The 17,678-nt window shown below is 40.6% G+C and overlaps 1 protein-coding gene across 2 annotated transcripts; it reads left to right on the forward strand.

Annotated features, from left to right (window-relative positions):
- Window positions 1-34: 34 nt before the first annotated feature.
- Window positions 35-15,703, forward strand: LOC121713759. 2 transcript variants are annotated; one of them, XM_042098650.1, is made up of 5 exons: window positions 35-387; window positions 510-803; window positions 8,152-8,412; window positions 8,505-8,597; window positions 14,953-15,703. In XM_042098650.1, the coding sequence occupies exons 1-5, from the start codon at window positions 228-230 to the stop codon at window positions 15,627-15,629; spliced, it is 1,485 nt and encodes a 494-aa protein (XP_041954584.1). In that variant the 5' UTR covers window positions 35-227; the 3' UTR covers window positions 15,630-15,703. The 2 variants fall into 2 exon arrangements, with proteins under 2 accessions (XP_041954584.1, XP_041954585.1); XM_042098651.1 differs by having other exon boundaries at window positions 8,508-8,597.
- The last annotated feature ends 1,975 nt before the right edge of the window (window positions 15,704-17,678 follow it).

Genomic DNA, 17,678 nt, shown 5'->3' on the forward strand with positions numbered 1-17,678 from the left:
AGGCCCTTACAGTAGGTGAATGAGGGATATAGTCGGCGCAGCAGGCTGCATTGTTTCACTGGATTCGCTCACACAGACTCAGACGAAACATGCGTCGCCCTCTCCTGGCGCATCAGTTCGCGCGTTGTATGGGCAATCTGGAAGTCAGGGAGAGGACTTTCTGTAAAAACAAGCCCAACGTCGCGTATTATAAGCGGATTTGGCAACTATGGTGACTGTCACGCTCAATGCCCCTAATCGCGGGTACTTTTAATGTGAAGCCTTTCCTGAGCCAGGGAAGAGGGAATTTTCGGGAATTGAGTTTCACTTTCATTTCTGGTCTAAAAATGGACCATTCGCTGTCAAAGAAAACATGGGCTATACATTTTTTGTTGTACACATGTTTAAGTAAGCTGAATGCTCTTACCTTATCACAGTAGCCCTAGCCTAGACTAGGCTAGGCTACTTAATTTTGCAATTATTTGACTAATGATAACTTCGCTTTGCTTGTTCCTCTTTTTTTTGCCCAGGTGCGACGTCGTCCGCGCTGTTCGCTCAGAAAAATGGGAACATAACTCTTAAGGCGAACATCAAACAAGGGATTCAGGAAATTCTGTGGAAGTTTAAGGGTAACAAAGTAGCCGACTGGGATGAAGAATCCGGTGTGAAGGACTACTTGCAATTCAAAGGAAGAATATCTCTCGTTCCAAAAACAGGCGATCTTACCATCTTCAGTTTGAAATCAGAAGACACTGGGTTATATGAAGGAGAACTTGTTATAAATGAAAATATACACACTGTCAAAGACGACTTAATAATAATTGGTAAGCCATTGATATTTAATGTATTTTGTAGGCCATAAAACAATGGCATGTTTTGTGGGTGTCTGCATACATGGATTTCTATCCAACGTCACGAAAACATGCGTGCGCAACCAAGAGTTAAAAAGCACCATAGAACAGCATATAGCAATGCAAAAGAGCAAAAGAATAAAATGAGTTTTTGTGCTGAAAACTGCACCAATTCGAAATCACGATAGTTAGAGAATGTGAAATATGTTAAATATCCCTAACGGAACGCATGTCTTCGCCAAAAATGACAAAATACGATGTTATATTAATAATGCAAATGAACGGCAAACTTTGAAATATAGTCTGAAATGAGATGTTATCATTGAGACAACAGGGGTATACAATAAAATCCGACTGTAGTTTACAGCAGCCGACTATTTAGATTAGGTTTATAACGTTGTGGACGGCCACCAAGCGTCTTCTGCCTCACGGCTGCACTCGCATTCTAGGTTTGTTGGTAAACGGGAAACCTGTGGATATGTGCATAGGTTAGCCTATAGCTTGGTAAAACCAGATTTGTGACGTGATTTTGGGCGTTGCCAGGCTATTAGGGATAGCCTAACACTCAACTTTTGCTTTTGATTCTTTCATAAACCATTCAAAATGAGTCGGTGTTTCATAACAGAGGCCAAGGGAAGTCATGCTTCTCCTGTTCTACCCTAGCCTAGAAATCTAGACGCACCCTATAGCGGGCTAGTCTAGCAACTCTCCGTTGGCTTGCGAGCTGGAAAAATTAAACTTCGATAGGGCCAATCACATCGTGTATAGAGACGTTAGGCGGGCTTAACATAATGATTGATGGCAGAGTCAAAATGATTGCAACGGTTTGGCTTGAATTCCCTGCTACTTGAAAACAAAGGGCTAATTTTGCACCCTGGCGCATGGCGTAAAACTCGTTTTCCACCCGGCGCAAAGTTTAATTCCTTATTTTGCACGTTTATTTTTAAAACAATGCGCCCAGGGGTGTGGTAATTAACAGCCTAGGGAGTGGCCTGGCGCATTGTCTAAATCTATTGGTGTAAAATAATTTCTAAATGAGTTAATATTGTTTTGTAGTCATAGGTGTTAAATGTTATTTTGGTGAGTGTTGCATAATTTCTGCATAAGAGTAAGTGGTACTCTCAATCTGTATTTCTTTATATTTTGGGGATAAATATTATCTTTAAAGTGGTACATTTTACCTTATCAGGTGCTGAAAGGACACTGAATCAGAGTTTTCATTTTATTATTTCAGTGTTGCAGGAGTTACTATTACAGGTGTTGAAGTTACTCAAAGTAGTGACAAATGATGCCTCTGAAAGAGTGCATTTGAACACTTGTGGTGTTAGAAATTTAACTCTGTGATAGTGTTAATATTTTAACTCTGGTGTCCAGTGTTGGGAGAACACTGGACACTTGGACCCATATATACACCGAAACGGTGTAAAATGTACTCCTACAGAGTATAATTTACACTGTCCAATTTGCTGTGTAACTGTCTTGTCGTTGACTGACACCATGGTAATGTTAGTTTCACTTTGCCAATGAGTTCAAATAATAGAGGAGTGCAAATGCGTGAAGGCTATGCTAGGTTTTAGTAAAGTATGGTTTAGTGGAATGACTATTCCATACGGTCATGTAAGCAGCCTCCTTCAAATGCGCCGTTGAATGTCAAAATACAGATGCATTTATTTGACATTGCGCTTTGCGCCGTTAAAGGGAATGACAGATGTCATTCTCATTTGTTTAAATGATGTTACGCCCCAAACACACCCATGACTGATTAAAAAAACCTAGGAACACCTTGTTGCGCCATGCGCTCGACGAAAACCCTCCCAATGTGGACTGGACATCCTACTAAATTTGAATAAGCTTTTGACGAAAGCGCTTGCCGCTTTTGACTGTCGTGATAGGGCCCAAAGAAGATGGATGTTGCTGTTGGCGAACAGCGTGACAGGAGTTGAGCTTTTTTAAGTTGGCTAAAGTTTGAACTAGCCAACTAGCTCCACTGGTGGGAAAACGCATTGGACTCATGAGTTGTAGCGCTGTCCTATTGCGTGCAGAGGGAATTTGAAAGACAACCAATTATCCCATCCCTCGGACTGAGCACTGCCAACGGTGAGTGCCCAGACCCTACATTTTAATGTGGGTCTGGCTCGTCAGGCTAGTTCTACCCACCACATGCATTATTAGTCGAGCTGTCATTTAGCCAGCACTGGCGGTAGGGCAGCCTTTTGTGTCCCTTTTCCTGTCTATGGTCCAAGGCCCTATGGTCTAAGCTCCACAACATGTTTTGTGTTGAATTGCAGTTAGCAGTGCTGTCCTTATCATTTCCACTTCAACACTTCAGCAGCAACTTGAAATTAAATCTGACTGCATACCAACCTCAAAATGAGCCGAGGGGAAGAGGCTTTGCCATAGGCCCTCGCCTATGCAGGCTACATTGAGCGGCTGGTCATGCAGAGAGAGTATATAGTATATATTTGAATATAGTGTTAGAGCTTTGAGTTACAGTAAAAAGTTAGCTTGCAGTTTGTCCTGCAAACTTAAGAAATGGCCAAATCCAAATTGGGCCACATTTGCACACTCTCTCAGTAGGCCCTACTTTCCTTTTGCTTGGTGGAGTCTGTTTTTCTCGTTTTTGAACTGAACATATGCTATAGCATACATGTGTAAATCAAGGTAACTAAGTTACTGTATCTGTTTGAGTTATGTTGGATAGGTCATTGACATAGCACTGACTTTGCATGAAGCTGGTTCATTTCATTGGTTTATGTTCATTTTTTTTGTAAATTACAAAGTAGCTTCTGATGTAGTGAACTACTTTTGCAAAATTGATGTAACTTCGCTTGCTACATTTTGTCTTGAAGGTTTATAGAGTAACTGGTAGCTTAGCTCACTACATTTACACCACAAGTAGCTTGCCCATCACTGGTTATAGCCTACATTGCATCAGAGCTGCCAACTCTCACGCATTGGCCGTGGGACACACACATTTGATTAGTTTCACACGCTCACACGCCACACCCCCGATTTCTCACGCTGAAGTGTCAACCCGGTCAGTCAGATGCCTGAAAAATGAGTTTAGCCTATCTATAGATCTACCTGTTGAGCCACTGATCGACTAGTTATGCTTTCAGAGACGGTGAGCGGGTTCAAGAGCACCCCCTGTCTGTGGAATTTTCTAAATTTTCTCTCATTTGCGATGCTACTTCAGAAGCCATCCCAGGCGTATTTCCCCCGCATTTCCCCGGCTTCAGGTATGCTTTGAGTATTATTGAGTATTTTTTCACGCTGAAGTGTCAACCTGGTAGGTCAAATACCTGGCAGATGAGGTTCAACTAAACTAAACTATACATAGCACGCATCATGTGAACGAGCGGAATCAAAGCTTTCCAATGATATTAGCGCCAAGTTGCTGTGATAAATGGTTCGCGAGAAACTGACATTCAATTTAGGCTAATCATATTTGCATTTTGCACACAGTGCAAATTACTCTCGGTTAAATATTTCACTAACCCTTCACACAACACACATGGCAAACCCAATATCACAATAAACAGCCAACCGTACCGAATACGAGGATATATTCTGTGCAATAAGTGGTTCCTGAGTAATCTGGTTTTGAAATTGCAACACATTTCTACATAGTCTCATTAGGGCGAAATTATAATGTATTCTAATGTAAACTATTTATCAGTACATACATTTTTGTAAGTTGCTCAGCCATAGATTATCCCACTATCATGGTTCTTGTCAGGTTCCAGCCAATCCCACTAAGACTGAAAGAAAATGGCGTAAATACAAACTTCAGATCCACTATGAAATCCATAAAGAGATGCTCCGCACATATAACTCTGAAATATGCAAAGCAAGACAGTCTTTCTTTTCTAACATTATCAATAGAAGTTCAAATAACACTCGTATTCTATTTTCAACTGTTGATAAGTTAACAAATCCCCCCTCACAATTAGCGCCTGAACTTCTCTCAACTAATAAATGCAATGAGTTTTCATCTTTTTTTAAAGGTAAAATTGACAAAATCAGACTCAACATATCTGCTCAATTACAAATTCAACAACCTGAACTTCCAGCAACAAACAGAGGGAAACTAAACTTGATGTCAGAGTTCAGCTTGATAGACTACGAAACACTTGAAAAAACGGTACAGAATCTCAGCCCTTCCACATGTGTCTTAGACACTCTGCCTACCAATTTCTTCAAAACTGTTTTTCACCTCATAGCGGCGGATGTCCTTCAAATTGTAAATGTATCATTGCTGTCTGGCACTTTTCCTAAGTCACTGAAAACAGCTGTTGTAAAGCCACTTCTCAAGAAGAATAACCTGGATGCCTCCATGCTAAACAATTACAGGCCCATATCCAATCTACCTTTTATTGGCAAAATTATTGAAAAAGTAGTCTTTAATCAATTAACCACCTTCCTAACATCAAATGGGTATTTTGATTACTTTCAGTCTGGTTTTCGGGCAAATCACAGCACTGAAACAGCTCTCATTAAAGTTTCCAATGACATACGCCTCAACACAGATTCAGGTAAAACATCAGTCCTAGTGCTACTGGACCTTAGTGCAGCATTTGACACTGTTGATCACAATATTTTACTACACAGACTAGAACACTGGGTTGGATTTACAGGCATAGTTATCAGCTGGCTAAAATCATATCTACAAGAAAGGAGCTTCTTTGTTGCCATCGGAAACTGTACCTCAACACCAACGTCCTTGACCTGTGGTGTTCCCCAGGGGTCGATCTTGGGGCCACTATTATTCAACCTCTATATGCTCCCACTTGGACAAATCATTCAAAATAATTTGATTTCATATCATAGCTATGCAGATGACACACAAATTTACTTAGCTCTATCACCAAACAACTATGGTCCTCTTGAATCTATGTGTCAGTGTATAGAACAAATCAACACCTGGATGTCTCAAAATTTTCTTCAGCTGAACAAAGAAAAAACTGAAGTAATTATATTTGGTAAAAATGAGGAAAGACTTAGGGTTGCCACTCTCCTTGACACAAAAGGGTTGAAGGCAAAGGATACTGTTAAAAACCTTGGTGTATTAATTGACAGTGATCTAAATTTCAACAGCCACATGAAAGCGATAACTAAATCAGCTTTTTACCACCTCAAAAATATTGTCAAACTCAGAGGGCTGATGTCAAAACATGACTTAGAAAAACTCATTCATGCATTTATCTCCAGCAGGGTTGATTACTGCAATGGACTGTTCACAGGCCTTCCTAAAAAGACTATTAAACAGCTTCAGGTGATATAAAATGCAGCAGCTAGGACTCTAACAAAAACTAAAAGAACTGACCACATTACTGCAATTCTTAAGTCCTTGCACTGGCTTCCAGTAAGTCACAGAATTGACTTTAAAGCACTATTGCTTGTTTATAAATCAGTAAATGGAGCAGGACCTAAATACTTGTCAGACATGCTTCAGCAGTACACACCTTCTCGTCCTCTCAGGTCCCAGGTGAAAAACCTGCTAGTAAAACCTACAGTTAGAACTAAACATGGTGAAGCAGCTTTTAGCTGCTATGCGGCTCAGCTGTGGAACCAACTTTCGGATGACATTAAAAAGGCCCCAACTGTAGCCAGTTTTAAATCTGACCAAAAAAGACCAAACTGTTCTCAGACGCTTTCTGCTAACTGTGCCGAGTTACAAATTCTGAATCTGCCTCGATAATTATTCTACTTTGTCTTTTATTACTTTTTTTTACTACTTTTGCCTTTTTTTTTGCTTACTAATTATTCTTTATTTTTAAATGATTTTACCTTGTGTTTTATGTTTTCTTTTTATTATGATCTTTACCTTTTAACTATTCTTTGACTATATTGCCCTTCTATGCTTTTATTTGTTATTATCGTTTGGTTTTGTTTATGTAAAGCACATTGAATGACCTCTGTGTATGAAATGTGCTATATAAATAAACTTGACTTGACTTGACTAACACAGATAAATATATTTCTATTGGCATGCTTCCTCGTGACATTAATGCAAAAATATAAAGAAAATCAAATAATGAAACACAAATATTAATATAAAGCCTGACATAAGCCATATGCAAACATTCACATCATACGTTCCCAGATATGGGTACATCCTGAAAAAGGAAGAGTATGTAGGCTATAGGCTAGATGGCCATTACAATGACCAATATCTTATCTTAAATGAACTAGCTGAATAACACAGGTGACCACTTCTGCATAATTTCATGGAGCGCTGAAATGTACACACATTTTTTAAAATTTCTGAACTGTAAAATGTAGCATATATGTTTTGTGGTTGTGAACTTATTGCAATATCACCATAACTATTCCACCTGTGTGTGCATGGTTATAATTCTGAAGTGCAAAATAGTTTAGGCTACAGCACAAATATTTCCATAAAAATAAGCAAGTCTGACCTCTGAATTTATTTTGAAAGTGCACCTGATTGATGCATTTAAAAGTTAAAATATACAAATATTTCTTACAAAACACCCTTAGGACGACACAGCATCAGATGAAAGCAGGTTCAGGCCGAGGTCCTAGTAGTAGATCCCTTTGATACCAATGTTAATTAAACTCTGGGACCCTGGTCCCTACACCTGAGAACCACTGATGTACGTTTTTTTTTACTGTACGGTAATAATGCTGAATGAGCCAAACAAACATTTTTCCGCAGCAAAATTTTGGTTGGCCCCACCAAATCTCACTTCAAGGTTTTTTTTTAAAAGTTGGCAGCCCTGTTGCATTGTGCTATTATGTATAGCGCGCACACACACACACGCACACACATTTACATTACATTACATTACACTACATTTGGTTGACGCTTTTTTAGCCAAAGCGACTAACAACATGGTAAACAGTTTAAGTTTTAGAGCAATTCTCAACAATTGTAGGACAATTTAAAAAACATTAGAGTACAGTAAGAATAAGTGCATCAGTGAGTGCTGTTTTTAACAGTTACGTGTCAGTTTAAGACGGCTGGTGAGTGCTAGGATCAGCAAGACTTGTTGTAAGTGTTGCTACTGTATGAGAGGAGATGTTCTCTAAAGAGCTGGGTCTTCAGGAGTTTTTTGAAAATGGAGAGGGATGTCCCTGCCCTTGTAGGAACTGGCAGTGTGTTCCACCAACGAGGAACAACAGATGAGAAAAGTTTTGATTAGCCTTTTAGAAGTCTTTTAGAAGTCTTGTCTCATTTTCTAGATTCCCACTATTGACGAGGATCTGAAATATGTTGTCTAATACCATCAAAAATGTCCTTGGTGTCTGCTGTGTTGTTTGTAATTAACAACAATTGTGTTTGTTCTGTGTTCAGATCCTGTGTCGAAATCCAGCATCGCCTGCAAGATAAATGATGATGGCAACGCAACTTTACTCTGTCAGGCTGAAGGTCCTCATCTTAGTTACAGTTGGTCTGGTCCTGGCCTTAAAACAGGTTTTATTGGTCAGATTGGGCCAAATATCTCCAGGGTAGAGAACACAAATTCAGATTACTCCTGTGTGGTAAAGAACCCAGTCAGTGAGATGACTGAGTATTTCAGAGCTGCTGACTGTTTCGCAGGTCAGGAAGAAATTGGTAATTAACAGTCTAGCTTGTTATTGTAATACTAATGAGATTTGCGTAATGAATACAAGTACCATGTTTTAATGATGGATATTGTATTGTAGGAGGAGGAGGATCATGGTGGTTCCTGCTTTTCCTATTTTTTGTCATCCTTGTTGTCATCCTTGTGATCATTTCATGGAAGAGATGCTCAAAAGGTAAATTAGTCTTTTGATGCTATTCTGTAGGCTATTGCAGTATATGAATTACATCAGTTGTAATCAACCAACCCTCATTCAGAAACTCAGATTCATAAGAGCAAGAATGCTTTCTACAGTTCTCTTAACAAAGATGGTAGTCTGTAAGTTAGTCATATTGTAACAAAGTAGTACTGGTCTGGTATACAGTACATGTTGTTTACTTAGCCTACATGTGACAATAAACATGTACAGTGGGCAGTGCTTCGACTTGGCCAGCTTCACTCGCGGTCCGCGCGTGGGATCACGCGGTATCACGCGACTTTAATTTGTATTTTTCCAGTGAGACGCTGCAACAACCCAAACAACCGGTAGATGGCTCAAGTGAGCAGGGTGTCTCGTAAAAAGAAATGGAGCCTGGAAAACCCTACACAGACTTCACTACAGACTTTAGCAGACTGGTTTAGAAATAATGTAATAGCCAGAAATATGCCTGCCCTGCCCTAATAAAGAAATATTTGGTTAACTGCGAGTGAATCCCGTTTGCAGCCGTAGAGACGCAGGACAAATTAAACATTCTGGTTTTCTCCGAGTGCAACGATGATAGACAGACATCATTTGGACAAAATATAGAGTATTAACCTCCGTTGCTCAGCCAAATGCCTTCCTGTTACGTCCTGTTATCACGGAGTTACAGGCGAGAAACGATTTTTGATGGTCACAAGTTTACTTCATTAGGGACTGTTCGTTATTTATTTAAGGGGCTACCGGAGGAGTTTTGGGAGCATTAGTCCAAAAAGACGTGACCCTCCCTCGCCAGCAATACATTTTTCTATGACCCTCCAAAGTGATTATGAAAAAATCACTGTCAACTTTTTCCGGGTTTATCGCCTACTGTATTTTAACGTTTTCACATATTTGGCCATAAGCCGTTTATCATAGGCTATCACGAAACCAAACTACAAAGGCGAACACTTTAACAGGGGGAATTAATTGGGCATGAATCATGCTGAACGCTATTTCGCTACCTTAAAATAATAAGGTTATTTTTTTTCAGGTTCTATCTGCGTTTTGAGTAGGTACAACCGGGACGATTGAAACGGGGACGAATGAAACATTCCGGTTTTCTCCGAGTGCAACGATGATAGACAGTTTGGACAAAACATGGAGCATATTAACCTCCGTTGCTCAGCCAAATGCCTTCCTGTTACGTCCTGGTATCACGGAGTTACAAGCGATAAACGATTTTTGATGGTCACAAGTTTACTTCATTAGCGGTTTATTTTTTTGGATTATTAAAGAGTGTTTTTCATTTAAAGGTTTGACTTCGTGCTTATTCAGTAGAGCATTTAGTGCTCTCCCCAATCCCAGACGTTCACATTGCATGTTTGTTTGTAATGGATGCAACCGCGAGATAGGCTATGCGTTTGACAATGAGTTGTTAACAGAACCAAGACATATAGCCCAGCAGCAATCTAGGGACTGATCGTTATTTATTGAAGGGGCCACCGGAGGAATTTTGAGTGCTTCAGTTGGAAGTTGCATGACCCTCTCTTGCCTGCTAGAAATTGTTCAATGACCCTCCGACAGAATTGTTAAAAAAGACATGACCCTCCCCTGCCAATTGTCTTCCGCCCGCGCCACAGCCACACACTTTGTGATAACGTTCTTAAATCAATCTTTCCCGTGAGCTTGCATGCTACCAGTCCTTCCTTTTCAAATGTGTTGCGCCTGTTTGCACAATTTCACAAATAATCATATGTGATTAATAGTATGACAAAAAATCCCTGTGCACGGAGACCGAAACAATGCATGCCAACTTTTTCCGTGTTTATCACGTATTTTAACTTTCCCCGCTGTCTTGCCGTTTTAATGTTTTCCCGTAGAATATCCCATATTTTAATACTCTCAAAACAGCCATGCCATCGGGCCTGTCTCTGTGTTGCCCTGTTGCTACCCATTGCCCTTCCAACGAAACAGAGGTCTTCAAATCATCGTTTTCCTTGCTTGAAGGCGAACTTGAGTGATGTTAACCTATTTAAGTTTAACGGCGCGATTGTCGTGAGAGCACGATTCATTGGCGCTTGCATGTTCGGCCTTATGTCTACGTGCGCACCTGAGGCTACTCAGCTGCATGATAAATAATTTCCCCTGTTTGTATGTTCACTGCAGGTTGGCCTACCATAACTTACCAACTCTGCACTGTAGACTGGCTATTTATATTTTTCTGTGAAATAAGCAAATGTATTTGTTCAACTTTATGAATCAGAATTACGCATAGGGTACTTGGAACATAATACATTTGACAAAGGACAGATGAATGTTGCTAGTGACAAAATATTAACTTTCAGTGTTTTACGATGTCTTTGTCATGGGGAAGTGTTTTTCCCCATGCATTTATTCTAGGTTACTGTCAGTGACTGCTGTGAGAGAAGCGGGTTCTGTGTTTCGTTCATGTCAGTGACTGACGCGAGAGAAGCGGGGTCTGTGTTGTGTTGTGTTGCGTTGCGTTAATTTATTTTCATTGGGCATACCGTGCCGTGCCGTCCACAGCTCTTCAGTTCTGACAAAGCCAAAATTACTCCTTTTGAAACAATGAGTGCAGGAAGCGCGTTTGTATGGTTATATTGCTTGACGGGGGGTCCCAAGCAGCTTTCAGCCATAAGGCTACTTTGAGAACATTTCAATTCACCCGACACTAATATTCAAAATGTTGAAAACTATTTCGGCATAGCCTTTAAAGCAGTTTAATTAAATGGAATGTTAGTTGTAAACAAACGAGCTACTTGGTGAGGCTTGGCCTCACAGATGCGCTCGTGCCTTAGATGGCAGGAAAAATCTTCACGATAGGCCTATTAACTAACCACCCGATTCACGTTGGCTGGGGGGAAGGGGGGCCATCAGACAATTGTGCCCAGTTAATCCGGCCCTTCCCCCCAAAAATCACACCTTCCCACCTCTGACAGCTTAAAAGAAGTCAAGAGGACTCCTTACTCACAGACCTATTCACAAACCTGCGGTTTTGAAATCCTATGCAGCTACAGGAGCTTCCAATCGCGAGGAAGCAATTTTGCATTGTAGGCATAACTAACATGCAATAACGCCGCCAACAACAACCACAACTAGGCTAATCATTGTCAACATGTAAATTAAATGTAACATTAGTGTGAATCAAATTAAAATGTTCTCTTTTGCAAACGTAGGCATAGTAACAGAATAATTTAATAATGTTACAAAGATACTACATCAATCCGTATGTTTCATTGGGCTACTAGGCTATTTGTTTTGCCTTGATTCATTTAGGCTAGGCCTTTTTATTCAGGGGCCGTATTCACAAAGAATTTTAAGGCTAAAAGTAGCTCCTAACTGGCGAATTTAGGAGCAACTCCTAAAAATAATGGGCGTGTCACTCCTAACTTTAGGACTCCTAATTTTTTCACAAAAAGTAATTCACGAAGCATTTTAGACCTAAAAGTAGCACCTAAGTCTGGGACAGCTTAAGTCGAGAGGACTCCTAACTCACTAAGACCTATTCATAAACAGCTTTTTTGTGGCATTTTACGTTGCGATGTTTTGAAATAGCCTATGCGCAACATGAGCTTCCAATCGCAAGGGAACAATTTTGCATTCATAAAAGGGATGCAATAATGCCACCAACAACAACCAAAACTACTCATTGTTAACATGTAAATGAAATGTAACGTTTCATTGTGAATCAAATTAAAATGTTCTCCTCTTTGCAAACGTAGCCTAGGGATACGGTGACAGATTCATTTAATAATGTTGCAAAGGTAGGCTACTGCATCAATCCATAGGCCTATGTTTCATTAGGCTACTAAGCTATTTGTTTTGCCTTACTCTTTATTCATTTAGGCTAGGCCTTTTTATTCAGTTATTAATCATCTTCCGTCCTTCGCACTACTTGTGTAGCGCACGCATTCTCCGACCGGTCACCTGTCACTCATCATCGGAAGAGAGGTGTTTGGAATTCCCGCGTTACAATCGTCAGCCAATCAAGGTGGTCACTTCAGTCAAGCTCGTGCATGCGTAATGACGTCATCCATAGCCACGAAGACTCACTCCTAGTTTAGGAGTTGTCTGAAAGGCTTTGTGAATAACTTTTAAGAGAAAACTCCAATCTAAAATCTTTAAGTGCGATTTAGGAGTAGCCTACTCTTAGTAGTAAGATAAAAGCCTTTGTGAATAGCCTACGGCCCCAGTTATTCATCATCTTCCGTCCTTGTGTAGCGCACGCATTCTGAGACCTGTCACTCATCATCGTAAGGGAGGTGTTTGGAATCATGCCCGCATTACAATCATCAGCCAATCAGCCAATCAAGGTGGTCACGCTTGCCCATTTACCCAAATTAATGGTCGAATATTACTGATGATCATTGTTATTTAAGAACATGCAGTGTGCGTAGGGTACCAAAACATCTTGCTCGTAAAAAAGCATCATAACGCACATTCTGGCGGGTCTGTTATTTACTGTAGGCTGCGCAAACCACATGCCTTTATTTTGGGCAAGCCTGCATTCATTCATTCATTCATTCATTCAACCTTTATTTATTCTCGGAGGGTCATTGAGGGAAGCCCTCATTTTCAATGAAGCCGAAATTACAGAAGCGAAGCAAAGCGCTCCACAAACAAGACAACATTCGAGGCCTTCTGTTGAAGAATTTTATATAAAGCCTGCGCTGACAGTAATCCTCCTGCCCCTGATAGGCCTACCACAACTGTGGATAGTGTGGAGTGTTCAAGTAATAACACAATCCAATGTGTGTCTCAATTGTCCCCCGCTGACCACCTCACACATTTCTCTAGATTTTGCAACGAACTTACATGACACAATGCCATAAAATATGCCAGTTTTAGGACACAGAATAATGTTTGTAATGATACCAGGTATTGTCGAAGGTGCATGGTGAAGTGAAATTCTTACTTTGGAAAACAAACATTTGCCGATATCATCGCCGATAATCAGAATATTGCAACAGATTCTGTGTTCTGGACTGTAGGTAACTTGTTAAGCCAGTGGTTCTCAAACTTTTATTTCATTCCCCACTTTGATCAAGGGGCATGACTGATGATAGTGGAGATAACGTGTTATCCCGAGGCTTTTGCAAGTCAGCATCTTCGACGGTAGTCTATTAAAAATATAAGTTTTCGATGTCCCAAACGGAGAGCCATACTTTATTGTTTTTAACGATCTCTATGCTACTCACAAAAATGTAGGCATGGGGACATGATGAAGTAGGTTATCCAACTGTCGTGTGTTAAATTATTGTGATTACGAGCCAGTGGTTTTCAAACATTATGCGTGACTCGGACATCTAACTAAATGCAACAGGCTCATATCGTCCTCGCATTCGCAAAATGAGGACCAGTGTTTTGTCAAATTGCAAATAGCTATTCGTTTTAACTATTTTTTTTACAAAAAGCACTTCATACTATCTTAATCTTGGAATATGGGGAGGGAAGTGGCGCGTCTGCAGTCAGCCAAATATGAATGTAATTCTGCGGCATAAAGCAGATGTAATTGTTTATTGTACAGAAAAATAAAAATGACATGTCAAGCAGTCAATTGACTACATTGCAGTCAAGAAGTAGGGCAAATTAATTTACGAAACCAAAACGTGGGTCATAGTTGTCTAAGCCTCTATTGCGTAGCCTGTTAAAAACGTCGCCAGATAGTATTAAATCGGCAACAACATTGTTTTCTGCAGAAGCCTACCCAAGGCTACAGATTAATTCTGAACAGTTATTTCTCTACTGGCTCAATTATCACACCACTGTTTTGATTTGCGTAGTTGCGTTAACCCCAACACTGACAATAATGTACACAGCAAATTTCGATTTCGATTTTCGTGTAGTCAAGCCTTAAGCCATACCCAAGTAGCCTAAATCGAGGTAATGTTTAATTATGCATGATTTATTTTGTTATTGAATTCGTAGGCTGGGATTACTCTCGGCAACAATTATGCAAGGGACGGCAGGCAGAGCGATGTACAGTGGCAGAGCGACGCACAGTGGCTGAAAGTGGTACTAAAGCTTCACGCAGCTTCACGCCGCGTAATGCGCGAATGAAGTGGTCATTTGAAAGCGATGCCCACTGTAACACCTGCACAAGGGATTCTTCATCTTGTGTGTTTAACTTGATGCTGAACTTGAAACAAGAATGAAACAAAACAATTTAGGTAGACATATGGTACAAAAAAGACTGTTCCATGGAACAATAATCTAACAAGGTAGATTAGTAAGTGTATTGTGTGTGTGTGTGTGTGTGTGTGTGTGTGTGTGTGTGTACACACGCGCCTACATGTTTGTGGTACATAATCTAATAACACCAATTTTTCTCCTTTGGAATCCAATTCAGAGAGTAATCATCCGGCATGTAAACTACAGGGAATAGATGATGAAGAGGAGAATGGGCATAGAGAGACAGATAACTCTACCTCTCCACCTCTCAAGTCTCCTCTGCCTCTTCCTCTGAAGCCTGTTCTAGTTGATGAAGAAGCAAAGATGGAGACTAACATTACTACATCTACTCCTCCTCAAGTTAACAAAAATTGTCTACCTGTTCCTCCCAAACCACAAGTTCCTTCTCCACTCAAGCAGAATAATGCTGCACATTCCGAGGAATCGTGCAGTGACATGGCTAATGATATTGATGGTGGAGAGAAGACCGAGACCTCTCCACTTCTCAAGTCTCCTCCGCCTGTTCCTCCCAAGCCACTCTCAGCAGGCATCCCTCAGAATAATGCCACCATTTCAGAACAAAATGGTAAAGAGAGAGGGACCGAAGCAAAGATGGAGACTAACTTTGCATCTCCTCAAGATAATCCATCATATCGTCCACCTGTTGCTCCAAAACCCCAAAATCCTCCCTTTTCACCAGGCAGTGGTCCAAATGAAGAGGAAGGAATACAAGTGGTGGAGACACATATAACCACTCCTGAGACAACTGCACCTACGCCTCCTCCCAAGCCATCTCGGTTAGACAGCAGTCAGAATGCAGACGCCAATCCAGCTGAGGACACCGATGAAGCATAGCTGGATGTAAAAGAGAGAGCTTGATGATCTATACAGTCATTATTTTGAGTTTGAGTCAGCTAAACATGACAACATTAACATTGTACATTCTGTTCTGGCGACAAGTGCTGTCTAGCTAGACATCCCAAGTCTTCCAAAGTTTTGGGAGTCTCCCACATATTGATAGCGGCTTCCTGACGCCCGCAAATTACATAAAATCTCCCGGAACCTAGAGCGAACAAGAGCACGCAAGCCAGACCGGACTTCAAATCGCTTGTGCATCTGAGTTTAACGTGCACACAACAGAGAGGGAGAGAGAGAGGAGTGGTGCGTGTGTGCCTGAAGCGCATCCAAGACAGCGAGCATCCTGGGCCCAGTTCCCCGAAAGCATCTTAAGCCTAAGAGCGTCGTAAAGTCCCTCTTACGAACGTCTTAAGATTTGCCGACTGTTTCCCGAAACCATCGTAGCTTAAGAGCGCCGTGAAAACACTCATAGATCTACGAGTGCTCCAGAGTTGTCGTTACCGGCTAAGAGCGTCTTAACAGTACTTCTCACTGAGGTCACCAACAGGACATACAGAGGAATTACAACTTAGAATTCTAAGGGCTCCGAACCAGTTCAAGGAACGAAAACGAAAACCGAAAACGAACGGAATTTTACGAGGAGCGGAAACAGAAACAAAAACAAAATGGTCTTCAACTGTTCCGGAACAGAAACGTTATTCTGAAATCCACAAAACCGGTTAATAACGTTTTTTTTTTCGTTCTCTATATATTTTATAAAATTTCACAAAAGCATATCCTATGTCAGGGAGACTATTTCCGGTTGTGCGAAAAACAAGCCCGCATCTACACTGTTAATGTGAGCTTCGGATCTTAGGCCAGCTCGTAGCGTAGGCTACTGAAACTGATTTGGAAATTGTTTGTAGCCTATGCGTAATAGCCTATTTTGCCTGTCCACGCCTTGTCGTTTTAAAGTCGGGATTTGAAATGTTTGCGCAATTATAGCCTATTCTATGTAGAAGAGTTAAACGGGAAATTTGAGATAGGCCTTGTCAGCAACAGACAGGTTCGTTTATAAACAGTGTTGGAATTATAGCGCAAGCCTTTGAAGATCTCCATATGGATAAAACTTAGGCTACAACCAGGTAAGGAGTTTAGCACGTATCCAGAAATATTTTTGATAACAAATTATTTATAGGCATACAGTAAGTCTGTAGGCTATGGGATGGATAGCCCATCTGAATGTTTTTGGATGCCGCCTGTGATTTATTATTTTTGGGCATAGCTACGGTATAGGCTAAATCAAGGGGAAATAATGAGTACGTCTATTCTAAGGTAAAGTCCACAAAAATAGACTTGATAGGCCCACCAAACACTGCCGGAACTTTAAGAACGAACGATATTTTGCTTTCCGAACCGGTTCAGGACCGATATGTTGGTGGCAGAACGCACGCAAGGACGAAAACGTTAAACATAGGCCTACCTGAACCGTTCGGAACGGAACGTTTGAAAAATAATTTCGTTTTCAAGCCCTGCTTAGAATACATAATCCAACTTATGTTCCCATTCTTTATTGTGTTTACCTGTGATGAATTAGATTTTAACATGCAAAACAGCATAGCCTACATTTAATGGTCATAATAATGTGATGAAAAGCAGACAAAAATGCAATCAAGTTATGAAACGAGACGTTGCCAGAATAGTCTGCCATTATCTTTGCTAAGTGAGGGCTATATTTTATTAGGCCTATAAGGGTACAAGCAGAGAAAGGAACATGTGGTTTAGTCTGTAGGCCTACTGCATCAAAATCTAAGCCTTCACATTTCCTCACTTTCTTACTCGACTTCTTTCTTATCTTCAAACGTGATCTTAAGTGACACAGCGAAAAAGTAGCCTATTGCATGGTGCAACAATCTAATCTTAAATAATTACAATTATTTATGTCTGTGTGTGGTATATAACCTACTTGGGATGCTTACATGCAGATGTCAAAGTGTTTCTATTTTCGTATTGAAGTGAATTAATGTGTAGATCCGAAGCTTAAACGGTAGGCCTATAGCTGTGACG

This window comes from Alosa sapidissima, chromosome 7 (genome assembly GCF_018492685.1).
Source record: "Alosa sapidissima isolate fAloSap1 chromosome 7, fAloSap1.pri, whole genome shotgun sequence".
NCBI lineage: Eukaryota > Metazoa > Chordata > Actinopteri > Clupeiformes > Clupeidae > Alosa > Alosa sapidissima.

What these genes read in the sequence shown, in the direction of transcription:
- LOC121713759 (XM_042098650.1), top strand. Translation starts at nt 228, where the DNA reads ATGCCCCTAATCGCGGGTACTTTTAATGTGAAGCCTTTCCTGAGCCAG. An exon ending in AGACGACTTAATAATAATTG is followed by an intron (nt 804 to 8,151) that starts GTAAGCCATTGA and finishes TTCTGTGTTCAG; the next exon opens with ATCCTGTGTCGAAATCCAGC. An exon ending in CGCAGGTCAGGAAGAAATTG is followed by an intron (nt 8,413 to 8,504) that starts GTAATTAACAGT and finishes ATTGTATTGTAG; the next exon opens with GAGGAGGAGGATCATGGTGG.